The sequence below is a fragment of the Ursus arctos genome, unplaced genomic scaffold (assembly GCF_023065955.2).
Source record: "Ursus arctos isolate Adak ecotype North America unplaced genomic scaffold, UrsArc2.0 scaffold_5, whole genome shotgun sequence".
NCBI lineage: Eukaryota > Metazoa > Chordata > Mammalia > Carnivora > Ursidae > Ursus > Ursus arctos.
Genome location: NW_026623067.1, coordinates 5,072,368 through 5,097,959, shown reverse-complemented (window position 1 = coordinate 5,097,959; position 25,592 = coordinate 5,072,368). Strand labels below are relative to the sequence as shown.

The following is a 25,592-nucleotide window of genomic DNA, read 5'->3' as shown; positions in this document are numbered from 1 at the left end:
TTACTTATTTTTATTTCTTCTTTCATTTCTTGGTTGACCCATTCATTTTTTTTCTTAGCAAGTTGTTTAATCTCTATGTATTTGTGGGCTTTCCAAACTTTTTCTTGTGGTTGACTTCAACTTTCAGAGCATTGTGGTCAGAAAATATGCATGGTAGGATCTCGATCTTTTTTTTGCTTGTTGGGGTCTGATATGTGATCTAGTATGCAATCTATTCTGGAGATGCCCCATGTGCACTTGAAAAGAATTTGTATTATGCTGCTTTAGGATGAAATTTTCTGAATATATCTGCTAAGTCCAGGGTATCATCCAAAGCAACAGCTTCCTTGCTGATTTTCTGTTTAGGTGATCTGTCCATTGATGTAAGTAGGGTGTTAAATTCCCCTACTACTATTGTGTTATTCTCAAAGTGTTCCTTTATATTTGTTATTAATAGTTTTATATATTTGGGGGCTCCTATGTTGGGTACATAAATATTTATGACAGATCTTTTTGTCAGATTGTTCCCTTTGTTATGATATATTTGCCTATTTTGTCTCCTTTTACAGTCTTTAGTTTAAATTTGGTTGTCCAATAGATTTTGCTACTGCAGCTTTCTTCTGACATCCATTTGCATGATAAATGTTTCCCAGTCTTTAATCTGCAGGTGTCTTTTAGTCTAAATGAGTTTTTTTAATAATATTTTTATTATATTATGTTACTCACCATACAGTACATCCCTAGTTTTTGATGTAAAGTTCCAGGATTCATTATTGTGTATAACACCCAGGGCACCATGCAATACATGCCCTCCTTACTACCCATCACCAGTCTATCCCATTCCCCCACCCCCTCCCCTCTGAAGCCCTCTGTTTGTTTCTCAGAGTCCATAGTCTCTCATGGTTCATTACCCCTTCTGTTTACCCCCCCTTTCTTCTTCCCCTTCTTCTCCTACCAATCTTCCTACTTCTTATATTCCATAAATGAGTGAAACCATATGAAAAATTTCTTTCTCTGCTTGACTTATTTTGCTTAGCATTACCTCCTCCAGTCCCATCCATGTTGCAGCAAATGTTGAGAAATCATTCTTTTTGATGGTTGAGTAATATTCCATTGTCTATATGGACCAAATTTTCTTAATCCAGTCATCTGTTGAAGGGCATCGTGGCTCCTTCCATGATTTAGCTATTGTGGACAATGCTGCTACGAACATTGGGGTGCATATGGCCCATCCCTTCATTACATCTGAATCTTTGGGGTAAATAGCCAATAGTGCAATTGCTGCATCATACAATAGCTCAATTTTTAACTTTTTAAGGGACCTCCACACTGTTTTCCAGTGTGGCTGTACCAACTTGCATTCCTACCAACAATATCGGAGGGATCCCCTTTCTCCACATCCCCTCCAACATTTGTTGTTTTCTGCCTTGTCAATTTTTGTCATTCTAACTGGTGTAAGGTGGTATCTTAGTGTGGTTTTGATTTGAATTTCCCTGATGGCTAATGATTTTGAACATTTTTTCATGTGTTAGGCATTTGTATGTCTTCAGTGGAAAAGTGTCTGTTCATATCTTCTGCCCATTTTTTTATTTGTTTACTTGTTTCTTGTGTATTGAGTTTGAGAAGTTCTTTGTAGATCTTGGATACCAGTCTTTTATCTGTAGTGTCCTTTGCAAATATCCTCTCCCATTCCGTGGGCTGCCTCTTAGTTTTTTTGATTGTTTCCTTAGCTGTGCAGAAGCTTTTTATCTTGGTGAAGTCCCACAAGTTCATTTTTTTCTTTCCTTTCTCTTGCCTTTGGAAATGTATCATGAAAAATTTGCTGTGGCCAATGTCAAAGAGGTTGCTGCCTATGTTCTCCTCTAGGATTTTGATGGATTCCTGTCTCTCATCTAGGTCTTTCATCCATCTGGAGTTTATCTTTGTGTATGGTGTGAGAGAGTGGTTCAAGTTTCATTCTTTTGCATGTAGCTGTCCAATTTTCCCAGCACCATTTATTGAAGAGTGGTGTCTTTTTTCCACTGGATGTTTTTTCCTGCTTTGTCAAAGATTAGTTGCCCAAAGAGCCAAGGGTCCTTTTCTGGGTTCTCTATTCTGTTCCATTGGTCTATGTGTCTGTTTTTGCGCCACTACCATGCTGTCCTTGTGATCACAGCTTTGTAGTACAGCTTGAAATCCAGTAATGTGATTCCCCCAGCTTTGTTTTTCCTTTTCAACAATTCCTTGGAGATTCGGGGCCTTTTCCTGTTCCACACAAATTTAAGGGCTGTCTGTTCCCGTTCTTTGAAAAATATCTTTGGTATTTTGATTGGGATAGCATTGAAAGTGTAGATTGCTCTGGGTAGCATAGACATTTTAGCTATATTAATTCACACATATAGCAGTCTAAATTAATTTGTGGTGTTTAAGTTTGAACACATTCCTTAGTCCTCTCTTCACATTTTAGTCACATGTTGTTATATTTTATATCAATTTGTTGTTTATTCCCTTGAGTGAATTTTTACAGAAATATTCATTGTTACTGATTTTGTGTTTCCTATCATTATACTGTTACTTGTCTTCTCTTCCTTCAATTCAAATGGTCCCCTTTAACATTTCTTTCAGGCCTGTTTTAGTGGTCATGAACTTCTTTAGTTTGTGTTTTTTTCTGGGAAACTCTTTATCTCTGCTTTTTTTCTGGATGATAACCTTGCTGGATAAAATCATCTTGGCTGCACATTTTTCTCACTCAACAATTTGAATATATTATGGTACTCCCTGTTAGCTTGCAAAATTTCTTTGGAAAATCTCCTACTAATTTATGGGTTTTCCCTTATGAGTTACTGTCTTCTTTTGTCTGGCTTTTACATTTTTTTCTTTTTTCACTATATTTTTGCCACTTATGTGTGGAGCTGCTTTTGTTGATTTTGATGGTAGTTCCATGTGCCTCCTGGATCTTGATATCTGCTTCCTTCCCCAAATTAGGGGAGGTTTCAGCTCTTATTGTCCACATAAATATCCTGCTCTTTTCCTCTCTCTTCTTCTTCTTCTGGGGTTTCCATATCTAATTCTATATATTCCTTATATTCCTATAATATGAATGTTATTTGAATATTGTATTATTTATTTATTTATATTAGAGATATAGAGCACAAGCAGGGGGAGGGAGAAAAATTAGCAGACTCTATTCTGAGCACAGAGCCTAGTGTGGGGATTTTGCTACAACCCTGAGATCATGACTGGAAGCCAAAACCAAGAGTCAGATAATTAACCAACTGAAGCACCCATGCACCCCATATAGTATGAATGTTATTACCTTTGATGGAGTTACTGACATCCCTAAATTGATCCTCATTTTGTGCAATCATTTTTTTCCTCTCTTTTGTTCAGCTTGATTCCTTTCCATTACTTTGCATTCTAGATTACTAGTTCATTCCTCTGCTTCTTCTGTTCTGCTCATTATTCCATCAGTTCTATTTCTCATTTCATTTATTGAGCCCATTTATCTCCACTATGTGATTCCTCCTCTCTGTGGTAAAGGCCTCACTCATGTCTTCCTCTCTTTCCTCAAGTCCAGTGAGTGTCCTTCTGATCATTACTTTAAATTCCTTATCAGGCATGTTACTTGTATCTGTTTTGCTCTGATCTCTAGCCATGGTCTATTTCTATTCTTTTATTTGGGATAAATTTCTCTTTTCTCATTTTGTTTAAGTCTCTGTGACTCTTTCTGTGTATTTGGAAAGTTAGCTATGTCTCCTGTTCTTGAGGGTAATGGTCATATGAAGATCATGTAATGTCCTGATTTGTGGTGTCCCTTGTTCCCCAAGGCCTGGAGATTTCCAGAGTTTCTCCAATGTGTGCTGCATGTGCTCTGATATTGTGTTCTGGCTTCTTTACCTTTCAGGTCAGTCACCTGCAGAGGCTATCTTTGCCTGTTGAGGACAGTTTTGGTCCTGGGCCTGATGTGGTGCATTTTAAGTAGATGTGTCCTGGTTTCTTTGTGAAATAAGACCTGTCACCACCACCAGCATAACCAAGGCTCTACAAAACTCCTTAATGGGGTGATGTGGTGTGAGCAGGAGTTTGGGCTGGGCTTCAGGGGAAGGAGGCATTGTGTGCTGGACTGAGGCAAGTGTGACTGGGAAGGGCACTTCCACCAGGGCATGAAGGGGTGGGGGAGCTTGGTGTGAACATGTTAGGTAGCAAATGTTAGCGCTGAACTGGTTCTGGGAGATGGCCCTGTACTTATGCTGAGGGGAGGGAGAGGGAAATGGTGCAGGCAATTTCCTTTGCTCCAGGAGGGGTCTCTCCATGAATGCTTTTACTGGGACGAGATCTGAAATGAGCAAATCTCCATTGTGTGCTCCAAGCTCTCTTCAGAATGCTGTTCTGTATTGTTTGCCTGCCTTCTCTTCAAGAGCAGAACCAATGTTTTATGTGCTCTATTCCACCTAAACCCACTGATCTTTAAAACCCCAGGCTTTAAGCCCCACTGGTTACAAGAACTCACAAAATTGACTGCTCTCATTTTCCAGTGCAATTACTGTCTGGTTCCATTTTCCCCATCTGCTCTGCTCTGTGTGTTAGTCTATCTGTCACCCTTCTCCATGTACATGGCTCCCTCCCCACTGCAGTAGTCATAATCTGTTTTATTCTTAAACCCCATCTCCACACTTCCTAACTTCTTTGAGTGGCCTTTTCTCTACTGTTAGTGCTGGAGTTTGCTCTGCCAGTCTTCAGGTCAATTTCTGGAAAATTTGGGATAATTGAATGGTTATCTACTTTTTTGTGTGTGGGACAAGGGGAGCCTAGGATCTTCTCACTCCACTGCCATCTTCCCACAAGTGCTTGTATCTTGATAAATAATGATCTCTTTTGAATCAGAGTCAAAATATTATTTTTGTCACTGTATCCTCTATACCTCCCTGTCAGCAGTTTTTATTTCCTTCTACACTTCTATCCATCTTTCTAGTTCTTTTTTTCATAAATATTGCTGTCAGTCTAGTTTGAAAGTGATTAACATAAAATGTCAAGTTATTTAGGGACATACTAGTTAGCCAAATCTAACAAATTTAGGTAAGCCTCCAGTGTATCTTGGATTTTATTGGGGTGGCTGGTTTTAAGCTTGACTATGCATTCTCATTGCACTAAAGTGTCAACTACATCCCAGGAGGATTTTCTCAGGAAATTGTCATGTAATTTGGCCAGATTTTCTCACATAACTGTGACTTTTTTAAGAAAGAGAACCACGAGGAATAAAATAGAAATGCATCACTGAGTTTCCTCAAAGGCAACATGATATCTTCAAGAGAAAGGAAATACCATCATCAAAATACTAGCAGCCATACATTTATATAGCCCTATCTCCCCAAACCAGGAGACCATGCCTTCCAACAGTTTTATCCAGCTTAAATTTTTATGGTTTTAACATCTAAAGTTTTGTGTAGTTCACTCCAAACTTCTCATTGTGGAAACTGAAAGACCTTATTATTTTGCTTATACTTCAGGGTTATTTTTCTTCATTTAATAAGAAAAAGCTAAGGTTATCCATGATTCCATGTTAAAAATATAAGCACCAAATAGTGTAGGCATTTTTTTTCCTTTTAAAAAATTTCCCAATAACCTGTTTTGATTTGGGCCTAGGCCTGATTTGTTGTGAACTTGGTGAAATACCCACTGTTTCCAATAGGATACAATTAGATTCCAAAGTGGTTTGTGTAACAAATATAACACCAATATCACCATCAACATTACATGCAAATAAGGGGTGAAATATTAAGTAAATATTGAGGGGTTAATGTCTAAAAAAACCAATTGATTGCATTTTAAATATATTATTTGGGCTGCCTGGGTGGCTCAGGTGGTTAAGCATCAGTTGGTTGGCTCAGGCCATGATCTCAGAGTCCTGGGACTGAGTCCCACATCAGGCTCTCTGCTCAGCAGGGAGTGTGCTTCTCCCTCTCCCTCTCCTCTGTGCTCACTCTTTCTCTCAAATAAATAAATAAACAAATAAATAAATAAATAAAATATTCAGGGGGAAAGATATTGTTTAATTTTATATGGGTTACACCTATAAACATTCATGAATTGTTATTTTATACAATGAGAATTTAATTGTATTATACTACATGCAAATTGCACAATAGAGAATAAAATGAGCAATAAAAGGAAAACAGTTCTTATATTTATAGTAGTCAAATAGTAATATTACTTCATTCCACTCTTAAAGTTCAAATGGATTTCCTTACTCTATTTAAAATCAAAGATAGTTGATGTGCCACTATTATGAATAGCCCTGGAATGTTGTGTAAGATATATATTGGTGCATTGCTGAATGTTGGAAGATATAATTATTACCAAATATGGGATGTAAAATTATTTATTCTAGCTCATGCAGCACAAGTACATATGACAAAGCTATCATTTGGTAAATTTTGAAAATAGCTAAGAAATCAATAACAGTATAGAGAAGGAAATAAAAATTTACCTATGAATAACATAAGAACACCTCAATAGTGATATGATCACTTAACTTATCTGCAGATAAGAGAAAGAGAGAAGATATTCAACACTAGAGAGTAAAAACAGATTCAGAACCTCAGAGAATGAGTATATATTAAGAGTGACTGACTAAATTTTGAAATTGGGATTTTCAGGGTTGAGAAAACTGTGGAAAAATTATACATAATCAGAGAGTTAAAGCAGTGTGTTACATAAGCAGTAATACAGCAAAAAAAAAAAAAAAAGTCCTGTTTTTAAACATGATAGAAAAAGGGGATGGAGTGTGAAGGGTAAGCCATTCCCAGTCAGAAACAGCTGCTTTCTAGTCACATTGAATGAAAGTGCTGGGCTTCAAGGCAAAGTGGAGTTTAGTTTCATGGATTTTAGTCTGCATAGCTGGAAAAAATTGATAAGAAAAATGCAATATAGTTGATAAGGTGTGCATGTTTATGTGTGTACATGTATTAGACGTTAATACTCAGTTTTGAACATATTCAGGTTACAGTGCAATAATATTGTGAACTAAACTAGATATGTAAATCAGAGATTTGGTAAAGTAAGTGATCTCTTTAGAGAGACAAGTAGAACTGAGAAGGGATAGAGTCACAGGAAAAGAGATTTAAGTAGAGTAAATGGTAGTTAAAATTTAAATAGAAAGAGTGAAATAATAAAATAAATTATCATATCAGCATAAACAGTTGATAACATGAGGGAAAAAAGTAAAAAGATTTTTTAATAGATGATCAGATAATGATTTAATACAAATACTAAAACCTACAGGTGATACAGCTGTGAGTATGGAGATGGATATGAACATATATCCAAGTTAGACCAGCTCAGTTTATGCTTGTTAATTATTAACAACTCTTTGCTTACTCTTGAAAATGTCTGTTTTTGGATGATATTTTTTTTTAATTTTTCTTCTTTTTTTTAATAATAATTTTTATTATGTTATGTTAATCACCATACAGTACATCCTTAGTTTTTGATGTAGTGTTCCATGATTCATTGTTTGCATTTAACACCCAGTGTTCCATGCAATACATGCCCTCCTTAATACCCATCACCAGCCTATCCCAATCCCCCACACCCCTTCCCTCTGAAGCCATCAGTTGGATGATAAATATTAAAAGCCTAGTGGATAGAGATAAAGATATACATATGTAGATAGGTAAACTAATTATATGTATGTGTGCTGTGCATGTGTTCATAATTTTCTATGAATACATAAATATGTGTTCTATATATCAACTGAAAATTATTCTATGAATTCTTCCTATGAATTTATTCTAAAGTGAGCATTGATATATTCTGCTTTAATATTATAATTGCAGCAAAAATGTGCTGTGACATAGAAGCCTTCTGAGTGCTTCTTTGACCTCTATGTTTTTCAGGCTGTAGATCATGGGATTTAACATTGGGGTAATAACTGCATATAGCATGGAGATGAGTCTGTCTCTGGCTGGAGAGTGTTGACTGGAGGAAGGCCGAACATAGGTAAATATTGCTGTGCCATAGAACAGACAGACCACTAGGAGGTGGGAAGCACATGTGGAGAAGGCTTTGTGCTTCCCTTCCAATGACTGGATCTTTAGAATGGTGGATATGATGTAGATGTAAGAGATAAAGGTAATTAGGGAGGCACTTATCCCCAGGATGCCTCCTACCACTAAAACAAGCATTTCAGCTACATAAGTGGATGAGCATGAGAGGGCCATCACTGGTGGGATGTCGCAATAGTATTGGTTAACTCGGTTGGACTTGCAAAAAGACAGGCGGAATGTGGACACCGTATGAAGCAGATGGCCACATACCGGTCGTAAGCCATGACAGCGAGAAGCAAGACTTCAGTCCCTGCCAGGGCCACCAAGAAATAAAGCTGAAAAGCACATCCAAGGAAGGAAATGCTTTGCTGCTCAGTCAGGAGGTTCTCCAGCATCTTGGGGACAGTAGCTGATGGGCAGAATATGTCTAAGAGGGATAAATTTACCAAAAAGTAATACATGGGTGTATGGAGCTTTTTCTCAGTCCCAATGACCAAGAGAATGGCCCCATTTCCTACCAAGGTGACCTGATAGATAATGGTAAGGACCACAAACGGAGGGTAGCGCACCTCAGGGAGGTCAGAGAGTCCTATGAGGATAAACTGAGTCATGGTGGTAAGATTGTAAATATCCATCTCCTCTCTCCACAAGGGACTTTCTGAAATAAATGCAACAAACAGACACAGGTTAGACTAAAAAGCCAAGGAGACTAGTGATGAGAAATTCTTTTTTTTTCCCTTGAGTATGTTTTATTTTCAACAAAGAGTGATTTAGTTGTGAATTCCCTCAGAGCTCCAAATGTTCTCTCTCTGAGTGCTTGCAAATGGTTTTAATTACCAACAGCCCATTCAGGCTGGATGACATGGTTTTCCTCTACCAGCCTCCTGGAAGGACTGTGGGAGATTGGGATGCTTCAGGGCTTGTGCCTTCTGGTGGGTTCCCTTATCATTCCTTCATTTTCCTTTTGCTGCTCTGTTCTGTGTGCCAGCCTGATGTTTTCCACCAACAGTGGCTACCCACTTTACACTGCTGAGATGCCTCCCTTCTTGGACAGCTGAGTCCTCTTTTTTTTTTTAATAATAATTTTTATTATGTTATGTTAGTCACCATACAGTAAATCATTAGTTTTTGATGTAACGTTCCATGATTCATTACTAGCATATAACATCCACTGCACCATGTGATATGTGCCCTCCTTAATACCCATTACAGGCCTATCCCAATCCCCCACCCCTCACCCCTCTGAAGCCCTCAGTTTGTTTCCTCCAGTCCATAGTTTCTCGTGATTCATTCCCCCTTATGTTTACCCCCCTTCATTCTTCCCTCTGTCTCCTACCAATCTTCCTTCTTCCATAAATGAGAGAACCCATATGATAATTATCTTGCCCTGCTTGACTTATTTCACTTAGCATATTCTCCTCCAATTCCGTCCATGTTGCTGTAAATGTTGTGAAATTGTTCTTTTTGATGGATTAATAATATTCCATTGCACACATGGTCCACATCTTCTTAATAGAGTCATCTGTTGAAGGGCATCATGGCTCCTTCCACAATTTAGCTATTGTGGACAATGCTGCCATGAACATTGGGGTGCATATGGCCCTTCTCTACACTACGTCTGTATCTTTGGGGTAAATACCCAATAGTACAATTGCTGGATCATAGGGTAGCTCAATTTTTAAATTTTAAGGGACCTCCACACTGTTTTCCAAAGTGTTCATACCAACTAGCATTCCCACCAACAGTGTAAGAGGGATCCCCTTTCTCCCCATCCTTTCCAACATTTATTGTTTCTTGCCTTGTCAATTTTTGCCATTCTAACTGGTGTAAGGTGGTATCTCAATGTGGTTTTGATTTGAATTTCCCTGATGGCTAATGATTTTGAACATTTTTTCATGTATCTGTCAGCCATTTGTATGTCTTCATTGGAAAAGTGTCTGTTCATATCTTCTGCCCATTTTTGATTTGATTATTTGTTTCACATGTATTGAGTTTGAGAAGTTCTTTTTAGATCTTGGATAATTTTATCTGTAGTGTCATTTGCAAATATCTTCTCCCATTCCGTGGACTGCCTCTCAGGGTTTTTTTTTGGGTTTTTTTTTTTTTGTTTTTTTGTTTTTGTTTTTCTTTTAATGTTTCCTTGGCCATGCAGAAGATTTTGTCTTGATGAAGTCCCACAAGTTCATTTTATCTTTTGTTTCTCTTGTCTTTGGAGATGTGTTATGAAAAAAGTTGCTGTGGCCGATATCAAAGAGGTTACAGCCTATGTTCTCCTCTATGATTTTGATGGATTCCTGTCTGACATTGAGGTCTTTCATCCATTTGGAGTTTATCTTTGTGTATGGTGTGAGAGAGAGGTCAAGAACATATAGAGCAATTCAGTAATGTAGCAGGATACAGAATCAATGCTCAGAAATCAGTTGCATTTCTATACATGAACAATGAGACTGAAGAAAGAGAAATTAGGGAATCCATTCCATTTACAATAGCACACAAAATCATACGTTATCTCAGAATTAACTTAACCAGAGATGTCAAGGAACTATACTCTAGAAACTACAAATCACTCTTGAAAGAAATTGAAGAAGACACAAAAAGATGGAAAAATATTCCATGCTCATGGATCAGAAGAATAAACATAGTTAAAATGGCTATGCTACCCAGAGCAATCTACACTTTCAATGCCATCCCGATCAAAATACCAAAGACGTTTTTCAAAGAGCTGGAACAAACAGCCCTTAAGTTTGTGTGGAACCAGAAAAGGGGCTGAATTGCCAAGGAATTGTTGAAAAGGAAATAAAGAAACCTGGGGGCATCACGTTGCCTGATTTCAGGCTATAGTACAAAGCTGTGATCACAAAGACAGCATGGTGCTGGGGCAAAAACAGAAAAAAGAGACCAATGGAACAGAATCGAGAATGCATAAATGGACACTCAGATCTATGGGCAACTAATCTTTGACAAAGCAGGAAAAAACATCCAGTGGAAAAAAGACAGTCTCTTCAATAAATGGTGCTGGGAAAATTGGACAGCTATATGCAAAAGAATAGTGATGAGAAATTCTTGGGAAAAAATTGGTATGTGGTTGGTAAATTCTGTTGTTATAATAGAGACTTAATTTATTAAAACAACTGTGAAAAACATTTCCTGTATTCATGTTTCTTGAAATAGTCATCCTCAGTTCTTTATAAAGAAGCAGATTTCTGAGAACAAAGGAGACATTTAAAAATTTACATTCTCAGTAAAATACTTGTGGATCTTTCATCAGTGTTTGGGATTTCACAGTTCAGTGAACATTGATGGTGTGTTTCTCACACCTATTCAGGCATTGACATTATTTTGTCTTCTATTATCTAAATGTGTACAATTGTATGCACTAGCTAAAATCTAAGCAACTCAAAGGTGGAAGCTGTGCATTTTACCTGATATACAATTTTAATAATTGTTAGCAACTAACAGATATATAGTATATTTGTCTAAATAATTATTCAGTAAAAGAATGGATGGTGTGTCTCCTGTACTGACGAAGTGTGTCTGATAAGAAATAAATGTTGGAATGCTTTTATAATTCCAAATTATAATAATTTTAATATGAATATTAACACTTGTTTTCCCGCAAAGAGTATACTTTAATAAAATTGAAATAGCCTGCAAAGTATAAATAAAACCACATATATATATATATATATATATATATATATATATATATATATATATGTAAAATCGGGCTTTGATAGGGTCTGTGAACAAATATACTCACATAATAAATTTCCCTCCCTTTAAAATTTAAAATTTCACCATGTGACTAATTATTTAAAGAACTATGGGGTTTAAAAAAAAAAAAAAAAAATATATATATATATATATATATATATATATATATATATATATATATATATAAAGAACTATGGGGTTTAAAAATATATATATATATATAATATTATATAATACATTATTTGGTGATAAATATTAATTATAATTATGTAATTTTTTATCTTCCTGGCCATACTAACTCTATTTTAATTGCATTTGGATGCATATTAGTAGTCAACCTAATTATGTTTAAGGCTATTTACAAAAGTAACTTTAATTAAAACTCTACAAATCAATACCTTTGTGGATTTTTTGTCATTTTGAAACTATTTTCTTTTTTTAATGTCATGTGTGATGGTAAAGAGAAGATAATTCAAAAATAAAATTTTTAAAGACACATTTGATGGCCTTCCATCTCCATATATTTTGTCTAATGGAAACTGTTAATTAGCTTTACTCAGAGAAAATGTACAGTGTATATAACACAGATTATACATAAATATTTACTTAAATAGAATTAAATTATTTTGACACTTTTTTCAATGCAATAAAGATCTGTGAAACTACTTGGGAAAAATGTTCACTCCTTCCTCAAGCAGCATCAGTTTTGTACCATGCTTGGGAGTAAAAAACAAAGCAAAACTCACATTAATGACATTAAAATCATAAAATCATAAAATTACTCTAATAACCAGGAAGCCCTTGAATATCATCTAATTAGAAGATATTTAATGAGTGAATTAAAAATATTGAAGCAAAAAGCATATATCATGTCAGTTCTCAAATTCTCAAACTTTCAAGATTTTACAAAACTGCTCAATTTCAATTTGTCTACATCTTTATATATTTATTTTCTGAAAATGTTATAGTGAATTCAAATTTAAAAGGAACTTTCTACTATAAGAAAATTAATCTTTAGAGACAATAAACATTAAATTCAATGTTAAATACTTATTTTTCTTTTTACCCACATTTGCTAATTTGACCCATTTTTTGCAGCAAGGATTATGAGAAATAAGTAAAAAGCATCCTAATGGACCCATAAGCTAGTTATATATTGGGTTCCATAATCAGTATGTATCCTTCATAACATAATGCATATTCCCTACAATTTGTAGTTTTTTAAGTTTTTAAATCAAACTTATTGTCTTGGCATATAGAATATAGAATTTGTTATTTGGGGAAGGGACTTTTATTTACCCTCCTTTTGAAATCAAACATAGTTAAAGTTTATATATTTGCCATTTAATTAGAAAAAGGAGAGGAATATTTTTGTTAATAATATATTGCTGAGAAGGAAGTTCTATAACCTTCCTTATTAGTCCAGAAAATTGATACCACTTATACTAGAGAATCTGAGACATTCTTGTGAAATACAATGTCTTACCTGATTTTGAGATTGGTATAAATGTAAGCATGTAAGTATATTGAAGAATATATGGAAATCAGGTTTTTTGTTTTTGTTTTTCAGTCATAGACAACCAAATGTATAATTAGAATTGCGACAAGGGGTTTGTGGCTAACATTACCTTTCTCTTGGATATTACCAAGAAGTCAAGCAGTCTCATTATTTATGAGACTTACCATATGCATGGGGTGAAATCCAAATGTACCATAAATGAAGCTGGTTTCTTTAGCAAATAGTTACGTCAAATTTCCACTACATAAAGGAAAAGAACATCCCTCAATTAAACAAAAATAATCATCAATAAATCTTAGGTCTTGAAATTATTCAAAATTTATCATGTATTTAATAAATCAATATCAAAGAAAATTATATTTAACATTTTAAAAAGCAGGAGGATGTTTTACATTAAAACTGTATTGTTAAAAAAGTTCTATAGGCCTTTTAACTCAATGATTGATGGCTAATAAATTGAAGGAATCAGCGATTACCTTCTAAAATTTAATCTTTTCCAAAATTTAATCTTTCCACCAGCTTTGTAACATCCTTCTTGTCTGTTAGGTCTCATGGATCCAATTTTCTAGGGAACATACACTCATGTCAATGGGTCAGAAGAATTCTTTAAATACATCAACATTCTACTGACAGAGGCTTGAGATACACACTTGGGTGAGCATGCACAATTTTTAATGCTGAAATTAAAATATATTAAGCATATATTTAAATATGCATGCTATAATATTTAAAATACCTCAATTTATCTTACTGATTTAGTATTTAGTTTTTTTCAAAGTCATGTTCTAAATTAGTGGTTCTTTTTTATTATATTATGTTAGTCACCATACAGTACATCCCTAGTTTTCGATGTAAAGATCCATGATTCATTACTTGCCCCAATGTTCGTAGCAGCATTGTCCACAATACCTGAATCGTGGAAGGAGCCGAGATGCCCTTCAACAGATGACTGGATTAATATTTAGTTTTAACTAGTTTCCTAAATGTATATGTTTTACATCATATTAACATCTCCACAATCATCCAATTATTTATTTTAGTTTCAAAAGTGCAGACTTTGAGACACAATTTTCTTTTCTTATTTTTAGTTTACCATTTTTTATAATAATATTTGTTTATTATATTATGTTAGTCACCATACAGTACATCCCTGGTTTTTGATGTACAGTTCGATGATTCATTAGTTGCGTATAACACCCAGTGCACCATGCGATACGTGCCCTCCTTACTACCCATCACCAACCTATCCCATTCCCCCACGCCCCTCCCCTCTGAAGCACTCAGTTTGACATACAATTTTCTTTTCAAGACCCAGAGTACTCATTATCAATAAAAGTATTCAACAAAGAGAAACCAAAATGATCTAGCTAACAACAATAAAAAAGCATCAATAATTAAAAGCAAACTTGTCACATATATATAGGGTGTTTGTTGCAATTTATTCTATAGTTGATATGATGCTCACTTGTCCCTTAGGGGAAAAGTAAATAATGACTCTAGAGAGAATATTCTGCTCTTCATAAATCTAAATTGCCATTTACTACTAATAATAGGAGCCTACCTGTATTCTAGTTAGTCAATTTAGTGGAAGTGGAAAATTAAAGCTTAAATTATAAAGAGTAAAAATCTTTGTTTTGTAATTGTCTAAAGTAAGACTGTGCATTCACAGTGGGAGAAGGCCATATAAATGTTAATTGTGACAGTTCATTTTTCTATAAGTTTGTAATTTTTCCAAAGAAAATATTGGGATAAAATATCAAACATGAATTTATTTATTTATTTATTTATTTATTTATTTATTTATTTATTTATTGTTAGTCACCATACAGTATAGCATTAGTTTTTGATGTAGTGTTCCATGATTCATTGTTTGCATATAACACCCAGTGCTCCATGTAATATGTGCCCTCCTTTATAGCCATCACCAGCCTATTCCATTCCCCCACCCCCTCCCCTCTGAAGCCCTCAGTTTGTTTCCCAGAGTCCATAGTCTCTCATGGTTCATGCCCCCTTCTGCTTACTCCCCCTTCATTCTTCACTTCCTTCTCCTACTGATCGCCCTGCTATTCCTTATGTTCCATAGATGAGTGAAACCAAATTATAATTGTCATTCTCTGCTTGACTTATTTCACTTAGAATAATCTCTTCCAGTCCCATCCATGTTGCTGCAAATGATGGGTAATCGTTCTTTCTGATAATTGAGTAATATTCCATTGTATATATGGACCACATATTCTTAATCCATTCATCTGTTGAAGGGCATCTCATCTCCTTCCACAATTTAGCTATTGTGGACAATGCTGCTATGAGCATTGGGGTGCATATGGCCCTTCTCTTCAGTACGTCTGCATCTGTTGGATAAATACCCAGTAGTGCATTGCAGGGTCATAGGGCAGCTCTTATTTCTCTTTTAGAAGGACCTTCACACTGTTTTCCAAAGTGGCTGTACCAACTTGCATTCCCACCAACAGTGGAAGAGGGTTCCCCTTTCTCCACATTCTCTCCAACATTTGTTGTTTCTTGCCTTGTCATTTTTGCCATTCTAACTGGCTTGAGGTGGTATCTCAATGTGGTTTTGATTTGAATTTCCCTGATGGCTAATGATGTTGAACAATTTTTCATGTGTCTGTTACCATTCATATGTCTTCATTGGAAAAGTGTCTATTCATACCTTCTCCCCATTTTTTGATCTGATTATTTGTTTCTCGTGTATTGAATTTGAGAAGTTCTTTGTAGATCTTGGATACCAGGCTTTTATCTGTAGTGTCATTTGCAAATATCTTCTCCCATTCCGTAGTCTGCCTGTTAGGTTTTTTGACTGTTTCATTGGCTGTGCTGAGGCTTTTTATCTTGACGAAGTCCCGCAAGTTAATTTTTTTTCTTTTGTTTCACTAGCCTTTGGAGCTGTGTCATGAAAAATGTTGCTATGGCTGAAGTCAAAGTGGTTACAGCCTATGTTCTCCTCTATAATTTTGATGGTTTCCTGTCTCACATCGAGGTCTTTCATTCATTTGGAGTTTATTTTTGTGTATGGTGTGACGGAGTAGTCAAGGTTCATTCTTTTGCATGTAGCTGTCCAATTTCCCAGCAGCATTTATTGAAGAGACTGTCTTTTTTCCACCGGATGTTTTTCCCTGCTTTGTCAAAGATTAGTTGCCCATAGACCTCAGTGTCTTTTTCTGGGTTCTCTAATCTGTTCCATTGGTCTCTTTTTTTTCTTTTTTTTTGCTCCAGGACCATGCTGTCTTTGTGATTACAGCTTTGTACTATAGCTTGAAATCAGGCAACGTGATGCCCCTAGGTTTCTTTTTCCTTTTCAACAATTCCTTGGCAATTCAGCCCCTTTTCTGGTTCCACACAAATTTAAGGGCTGTTTGTTCCAGCTCTTTGTAAAATGTAATTGGTATTTTGATCAGGATGGCATTGAAAGTGTAGATTGCTCTGGGTAGCATTGACAATTTACCTATGTGTATTCTTCTGAGACATGAGCATGGAATGTTTTTCCATCTTCTTGTCTTTTTCAATATCTTTCAAGAGTGATCTAGTTTCTAGAATATAGATCTTTTACCTCTCTGGTTAAGTTAATTCTGAGATATCATATGATTTTGGGTGCTATTGTAAATGGAATTGATTCCCTAATTTTTCTTTCTTCAGTTTCATTGTTCGTGTATAGAAATGCAACTGATTTCTGAGCACAGTTTGTATCCTGCCACATTACTGAACTGCTGTATGAGTTCTAGTAATTTGGGGGTGGAGTCTTTTCAGTTTTCCATATAAAGTATCTTGCCATCTGCGATGAGAGACATTTTGTCTTCTTCTTTGCTGATGTGAAAACCTTTTATCCCTTTTTGTTTTCTGATTGCTGTTGCAAGGACTTCTAGTACTATGTTGAATGATAATGGTGAGAGTACGCGACTTTGTTGTGTTCCTGATCTTAAAAGGGAAAGCCTTTCAGGTTTTTCCCATTGCGAATGATATTCGCTGTAGGCTTTTCATAGACCAGTTTTTATGAAATTGAGGAATGTATCCTCTATATCTACACTCTGCAGGGTTTTAATCAAGAAAGGATGGTGTATTTTGTCAAATGCTTTTTCTGAATCTATTGAGAGGATCATATGGTTCTTGACTCTCTTCTTCTTGATGTGATCTATCACACTGATTGATTTGCGAATGTTGAACCACTTGTATCCCAGGGATGAATCCCACTTGGTCTTGATGGATAATCCTTTTAATGTACTGTTGGATCCTATTAGCTAGGATCTTGTTGACAATTTTGGCATCCATATTCATCAGGGTTATCAGTCTGTAACTCTCCGTTTTGATAGGGTTTGGTTTGGGGATCAAGGTAATACTGGCCTTGTAAAATGAGTTTAGTAGTTTTCCTTCTGTTTCTATTTTTTGAAACAGCTTCAGTAGAAAAGGTATTATTTCTTCTTTGAATGTTTGGTAGAATTCCCCAGGGAATCTGTCAGGCCCTGCACTCTTGTTTTTGGGGAGGTTTACAATCACTTCTTCAATCTCTTCATAATTAATCAGTCTGTTTAAGTAATCAATTTCTTCCTGTTTCAGTCTTGGTAGTTTAAAGGTTTCTAGGAAGGCATCCATTTCTTCCAATTTTTTAATTTATTTGCATAAAGTTGTTGATAAAAGTTCTAATAATCCTTCCTTCTTCATTGGTGTTGGTTGTGATCTTTCCCCTTTCCTTCCTATTTTTATTAATTTGGGTATTTTCTCTATTCTTTTGAATAAGCCTGGCCAGTGGCTTATCGATCTTATTCATTCTTTCAAAGAACCAGCTTCTAGTTTTGCAAAGTGGTTGATTATTGTATTTGTTGGAAACTGTGATTCCCTGAATCAAGGAAACCCCCTCAAAAATGTTGCTTAAGCAAAATCACACTTTTTAATTTTATTTTTCTTTCCACACTAAAGAAATGCAGACATCAAATCCTATCTCCAACATCCCCATGAACATGGGCTCCCTTAGGCTTCTCTTCAGCTTTCTATGCATATAGATCTTAAGGGACCAAAGGAGCATGGCAGCTCCATCCAACCATCCATACACGTGGTTCTGAATCATTGCATGACTGTCCTGATGCCTAGAAAGAGTGGGGTGGGTGGAAGCAAGCAGGGCTGAGCCACTTAAAATGCCCTTCTTAAAGCAGTTTTAAAAATTCTAGTTACTCTAAACTTGAAAGTGTTGAGTTATCTGACTACTCTCAGATTCCAGGGAGTCCTGGGCATGTTGTTTTTATTTCAGTCACCTCTTAGATAAGCAACTAGCAATTTAGATGACAGCATATACTCTGAGGTCTTATTTTGTTTAATTATGTGTACAAAATAGGATGCCATTTTGTGCAAATGTATTCATAATTTAATATTGCTAGGATCTAGGGCTTCCAGAATGGAGGAATGGGAAAAGTGAATCAAAATATGAATCCGGTGGGAAATCAGGAATCACTAGTATAAATTCATGATATAATTTCTGCTAAAATGTTATGGAAGCAATGAAGCCTCAGTTGCAATAACCAAATGGAGGGATTCTCAATACAAATTGTGCTTTCTTTCCTTTCCATTCACAGGTTTTAATTTCACAGGAAACATTTTGTAGTACTACTCCATCCTTTCCCAGAGACCACAACTTGACACACAAATAAATAAAAACAGTAAGGGCTCAATATGGAACAGAAGTAGGAAGATCGGTAGGAGAAGAAAGGGAAGAAGAAGGGGGGTAAACAGAAGGGAGAATGAACTATGATAGACTATGGACTATGAGAAACAAACTGAGGGCCTCAGAGGGGAGGGGGGTGGGGGAATGGGATAGACCGGTGATGGGTAGTAAGGAGGGCACGTATTGCATGGTGCACTGGGTGTTATACGTAACTAATGAATCATCGAGCCTTACATCGGAAACCGGGGATGTACTGTATGGTGATTAACATAATATAATAAATATCATTAAAAAAATTTTTCAACTGTATGTATTTTTTTCTGATGAATAAGCTGTGACAAAGTATTAAAAATTGGGGAACCAGAGTGAAGGTTATTTGAGAGTTCTTTGTAATATCCTTGCAACTGTTTTGTAAGCTTGGATTTATTTTATTTTTTTATTATTTTTATAATAATTTTTTATTATATTATGTTAGTCACCATACAGTACTAACCTAGTTTTTGATGTAAAGTTCCAGGATTCATTACTTGCGTATAACACCCAGTGCACCATGCAATACATTCCCTACTTAATACCCATCACCGGCCTATCCCATTCCCCCACCTTCCTCCACTCTGAAGCCCTCAGTTTGTTTCCCAGAGTCCATAGTCTCTCATGGTTCATTCCCCCTTCTGTTTACCCCCCTTCTTCTTCCCTTTCTTCTCCTACCGATCTTTCTACTTCTTCTGTTCCATAAATGAGTGAAACCATGTGATAATTGGATTTATTTAAAAAAATTAGGATATATTAGAGTAAAAACAAGCTTATAACAAAGAAACCATGTACATTTTGCAATACTTACAAAATAAAATTTCAAGTCATATTTAATATCAAATTAAAATGCTCATAATTTAATGAAGTAAGTAAAATTTTAATGGAAAGTTTTGAGACCTATTTATCCAACATACTAAAATTCTGTATCTCCTAACACAAACTACTCATCTAATTTTTATTCTGAAATTTGCTTCCCTCGGGCAAAAACAAATTTGTATCATATTCATGAAAAAGTCAATATATTCAGAAATATCAGCATATGTCTCGATGTGTAAATTGATTGCTTAAAAGGCTTATTTAATTTTCTACGTTAAAATTTATACAATTAAATCTCCATGGTAGATATACTAAGTTTTATTAATGAATTTTTTTGGGAAAAAAGCATAGTAGCCAAATGAAATTTTGGTAATTATATCTCTAGTAGCCAAAATTACTTTGAACAGAACCAGCTAAAAGTGTTTAACTAATGCTAGTAAGATCCATTACATGACAAAGCAAACACACAAACAAAAACAGTGTCACTTCCAAATTCTTATAACTACATCTTTAAAAATGATTTGTTTTGTAACTTTACAATGATGGTGCTTAACAGATGATCAAAAAGTTTATTTTGCTTTCTATGTTAGATGGCAAGCCTACAGCAAGGATTCGCAACGCATAATGCACATCTGATTCACCAAGTGAATTGACTAAATGAACATCCTTGAACTACAATCAGAGACCCATTGAGTCAGTAATTAATAATATTTGACAGAACTCTTCATGTTCAGCCAAGTGCTCAAATTATTAGTAGCAATTATAAAGTGATAACCAGAAGCTTATAGTTTATTCCTAAGGGAATTAAGGAAATATTTAAGTACTTTATTATTATTCTAGTAGGACTCTGAACGACATCCTCTATGAGGTATTACCCAAAGTTTTCTGGGAATTGAACAATTCTGTCTATAGTGAATACCAGTGATTACAATACAAGAGTTCTTAAGAGATACTCCATAAGGCTTTTCAGAAAACATTTAAGAGTTTCTTCTTTTGGGAATTCAAAGTTATTAGTCACACAGCTTAAAAATAATTTGTTGTGGAGACTGACTACAGAATGATCAAATGACGTCAAATTTGAAATAAAGGACAAATGACTTTCCTGGTTGTGTTTAGTATTCATCCTTCCACACTAAGAAAGTGTCACATCTCAGTAAAATTTTAGTCCTTCAACAGAGGACTAGAAAAACTGTTATGTTATAATGACAGAGACTTACCAAAGGAATATAATTTTGTATTAATTTCAGGCACAGAAACTGGTAAGCTAAAGTTTTCTTTATTGGTGGGGGGGTATTCCCACTCTGAGGAGTACTTTTGAGAATTATCTGATAAGTAATCCTTTGTCCAAGCTGTTGAAGAATTGATTTATGTTAAGGTATGAATCTCAACTTTCTATTGGTAAAATATTAAATATTGTTTTTATTTTTTTTAATTTTTAATTTTAATTTTAATTTTTTGATGTAAAGTTTGATGATTCATTAGTTGCGTATAACACCCAGTGCACCATGCAATACGTGCCCTCCTTACTACCCATCACCAGCCTATCCCATTCCCCCATTCCCCTCCCCTCTGAGGCCCTCAGTTTGTTTCTCTGAGTCCATAGTCTCTCATGCTTCATTATGGTTTCTCTCATCTATGGACCATAAGAACTAGGAAGATCAGTAGGAGAAGAAAGGGATAAAGAAAGGGGGGGGTAATCAGAAGAGGGAATAAATATTGTTTTTAAAACAACAGCCAAATATTGCACATATTAAAATAATTTAGGGCAGACACCAAAAACAATGAAATTCAACAACCAATTTACCCACACTTCTCTTTTTGTCCTGTTCTGTATTTCTCTAGACTGATAATTGGAATAAGCTGATCAATGTCTTCAAAATTATTTTATTGCTCTCCTATGCAATCTTCAATTTCACCACATACAGCTTCTGCACATACAATTCAGAGGTCAACTGCCTTTACTTTCTTGTGTTATCTGTGCTTCCTAAAGTGTTCCCTCCACTGGTTCTTGTCCCATGATCTCCTTCTCTTCATTTAGGCTTTAGGTTCTAGGAAACCCTGAAAGAAAGCTCTTCCCAACCTGCAATCTTAAGCAGACACCTGGATAATTTTTAAGATAATACTCTTTAAAAATTTTTTAATGACACTCAACAGCATTTGACACTTTCCATCATTTAAGGTTTATTTATATCTCATTGTGTGCCTCCTCACATTGACAGAAAGCTCCTGGAAAACAATCTTTTTTCTTTTTTTTTAATCTCTGCCATCAACTTTGGTGTCATTAATGAAACACTTCTTGATCTTTTCAATGAAAAATAAATAATTAAATAAATAATTAAACAAGAGCATCTAATAATCTAGGGAAATATTTGAACTTTGAGAGAAGATATCTGACAGAGTTACAAAATAAATTGTAGACAACATCATATGAAGAAGAAAACCTATTTAGTCAGACAGTAAGAATGGAGAGAACATTTTAATGTGACTCAAAGTAAATTTTATTAAAAATTCACTGTTTTTTATTTCTCTTTGCCTATTCGTTCATTTTTTTTAATTCCACATATGAGTGAAATCATGTGGTATTTTTCTTTCTCTGACTGACTTATTTTGCTCAACATAATACCCTCTGGCTCCATCCACATCATTGTATATGGCAAGATTTCATTCTTTTTGATGGCTGAATAATACTCTAATATAAGAGAGAGAGATTATACATATTCATATAATATATTTTACATATTCATATTATATATGTATATATTATACATAACATATATATTATGTTTTGGTGTCTGCACTAATGTAAATAATATGTATGGACATAAAAGTATATGTGCATATGTATCACATCTTTTTCCATTCATCAGTCAAAGGACACTTGGTCTGTTTCCATGATTTAGTTATTGTAGATAATGCTGCTCTAAACATTGAATAGCATTCATCTCTTTAGATTAGTATTTTTGTATTCCTTGGGTAAATACCTAGCAGTAATATTTCTGGATCATAAGGTACTTCTATTTTAAAATTTCTGAGGAACTGCTATACTGTTTTCCAAAGTGGCTGCACTAGTTTGCATTCCCACCAATAGTGCCAGAGGATTCCCCTTTCTCTGCATCCTCACAACACCTGTTGGTTCTTGTGTAGGTGACTTTAGTCATTCTGACTCGGGTGAGATGATATCTCATTAGGCGATGGGGATTAAAGAGTGCATTTGTTGTGATGAGCACCCGATGTTGTATGGAAGTGTTGAATCACTATCTTGCACACTTGGAACTAATATTACACTATATGTTAAGAAACTGGAATTTAAATAAAACTTTAGAGAAAAATATCAAAATTCAACTACTAGAAAGACCCCACAATAACACAGTAACATGGTTTTCTATACATATGTGCATTCAATGGAAATGAAGTTTTGCTACACAATTTATTTCCCTCATACGTGAGTGAAACATTCAACATATGTGAATTGCGTGACCTCAAGATAACACAAACATTGAACAAATGATCCTTATTTTTATTCCTTTGTTTATGTCCATAAGTTAGAAAAAAGCTAGCTGCTTTTGCTGGTATATTTAATACATTGTAAATGTGAAGTCAGTATCATCACCAACAAATGAGAATTGATAATTTGTTCATTAGATTATTAGTAATACTAACACTTTATGAAGACATAATCTGCATTGTTTTACAGAAATCAGAAGAATTTATCATTATGCATGACACAATAATAATCTGATGTAAATTCCTAACGTGTTGGAAAACTGTCCATACTTTTTCAATTTATACACATCTGATAGTAAGTTAAAGTTGAAGTTACAGGATCTTATGTAATTCATATGAAGATTAATTGAGTTCACATACTACTTATAGAATCCCTTTACCTTAAATAAAGATTGAGCTACGAAAGAAGTATTAAGATAGATACATGGCCCTTTTCCATTTAAATAATTTGACTAATAGAGTATAAATAAATAAATAAAGTACTTAGAACAAATACAAAAATATTTTTAAAAACCCAAAATAATTATGTATAAAAACATTGTTCTTAGATGTGTAAATTTATTTTATTTTTATTATTATTTTTTTAATTATTTGGTATTTCTCCTTATGCTGACAGGCATTGAAAAGACTCAAGCATGACCAATGTCACCTTGGTGGCAGGATTTCTCCTTGTGGGGTTTTCTGACATCCAAGAGCTTCAGATAGTATATGGGGTGCTCTTCCTGGTGATTTATCTGGCTATCCTAATGAGTAATCTTCTCATCATTATTCTCACTACCCTAGACCTGCAGCTACAAACACCAATGTACTTTTTCCTGAAAAACTTGTCTTTCCTGGATGTCTTCCTTGTGTCTGTCCCAGTCCCCAATTTCATTGTCAACAGCCTAACCAACAGCAATTTCATTTCCACTTTAGGATGTGCCTTCCAGCTACTTTTAATCATTTCCTTCTCAGCAGGTGAGGTATTTGTCCTCACTGCCATGTCCTATGACCGCTATGTAGCCATATGTTGTCCCCTGCACTATGAGGTCATCATGAATGGTGGTGCCTGTGTACTGATGGCAGGTTTTTCCTGGGCCATTGGAGGACTCTTAGGAGCTTTGTACACTGCTGGCATATTTTTTATGCCATTCTGTGGCTCCAATGTGATCCCACAGTTTTTCTGTGATGTTTCCTCATTGTTAAGGATTTCCTGCTCTGAAACAATCCTGGTAGTTTACACAATTATTGGAGTAGCCATGTGTTTAGGGATGTCGTGTTTCATCTGCATTCTTATCTCTTATGTTTATATTTTCTCCACTGTGCTGAAAATTCCAACCACAAAAGGCCAGTCAAAAGCTTTCTCCACATGTTTTCCCCATCTCATTGTTTTTACTCTTTTCATTATAACTGCTTGTTCTCTTTATCTCAAACCATCCTCAAATCCACCCACAGTTATTGACAGGCTGCTTTCTGTAATCTACACTGTGGTACCTCCAATAGTCAACCCTGTAATCTACAGCCTGAGGAACAAGGACATGAAACGGGCTCTTATGAGATTGGTGCACAAAACCTGTGGCCAAGAGTCACATTCCCTTTAACACTGTCTAACGTCAGTTCTCTAGTGCCTTTCTGATCACAGTAGACTTTCTCATCAGTTACCTCATTCTACACTGCAAGACTTAAGATGAAAAAGGTAATGTACTCACATACACCTAAGGAAATAAATGCTCAAGTGCTGAATTGACTGATTCCAAGGTTGGATAATAGCATTATACCCAGCTAACAGATAGGTGTCATGTTTCTCATTCAGAGATCTTCTATGACAAAGAATCTCTCCATTTGTGGTATAACTTTCTGGGAAAAAACTGCTCCTGTTTTTTGCAGGTTTGTAAATTTGGTCATTGAATAATTCATTTTCTCTCTTTTATTCCCTGGAAATTAAAAAAAAATGAGGTACTTCAATAGGTATACTACCATAAAAACCATGTGAGCTACCATGATAAAATTTACACAACACTTTCCCAAAGGATCAGACTGTCTAATGCTGAATCAGAACAAAAAGTGAACAAAAATAATATAGTAGGCTAAGGGGCATTCTACATCTACAGATGTGCCTACATCTGTAAGCAATACTCAGGAGAGACACCTAAAACAGTCACAGAATCCTGGAGGGAAATGCATCCCAGCACAGTTCCTAAAGATAAGTAGTGGTCAACTGGGTAAACAGTATGTCCAGAGAGAAATCAGACAGAGGTCTGGAATTATAAAACATGAGCGTCTGCATGTCTACCTGTTTTTACCTCCATTTGTGTCAGAGTGAAATTTTGTAAAATTTGTTCAGAAAAGCTATGAA

At 35.2% G+C, this 25,592-nt stretch overlaps 2 protein-coding genes across 2 annotated transcripts; one reads left to right on the top strand and one right to left on the bottom strand.

Annotated features, from left to right (window-relative positions):
- Window positions 1-7,781: 7,781 nt before the first annotated feature.
- Window positions 7,782-8,638, bottom strand: LOC123000488 (olfactory receptor 5V1-like). Its single transcript, XM_044380432.3, is given in 2 exon segments — window positions 7,782-8,257; window positions 8,260-8,638. Coding segments are annotated over 2 exon segments (855 nt in total).
- A 15,254-nt stretch (window positions 8,639-23,892) lies between these two features.
- LOC113248068 (olfactory receptor 14A2-like) lies at window positions 23,893-24,837 on the top strand. The gene has a single exon (XM_026489463.4). It carries the CDS (start codon window positions 23,893-23,895, stop codon window positions 24,835-24,837), a length of 945 nt encoding a protein of 314 aa, XP_026345248.3.
- The last annotated feature ends 755 nt before the right edge of the window (window positions 24,838-25,592 follow it).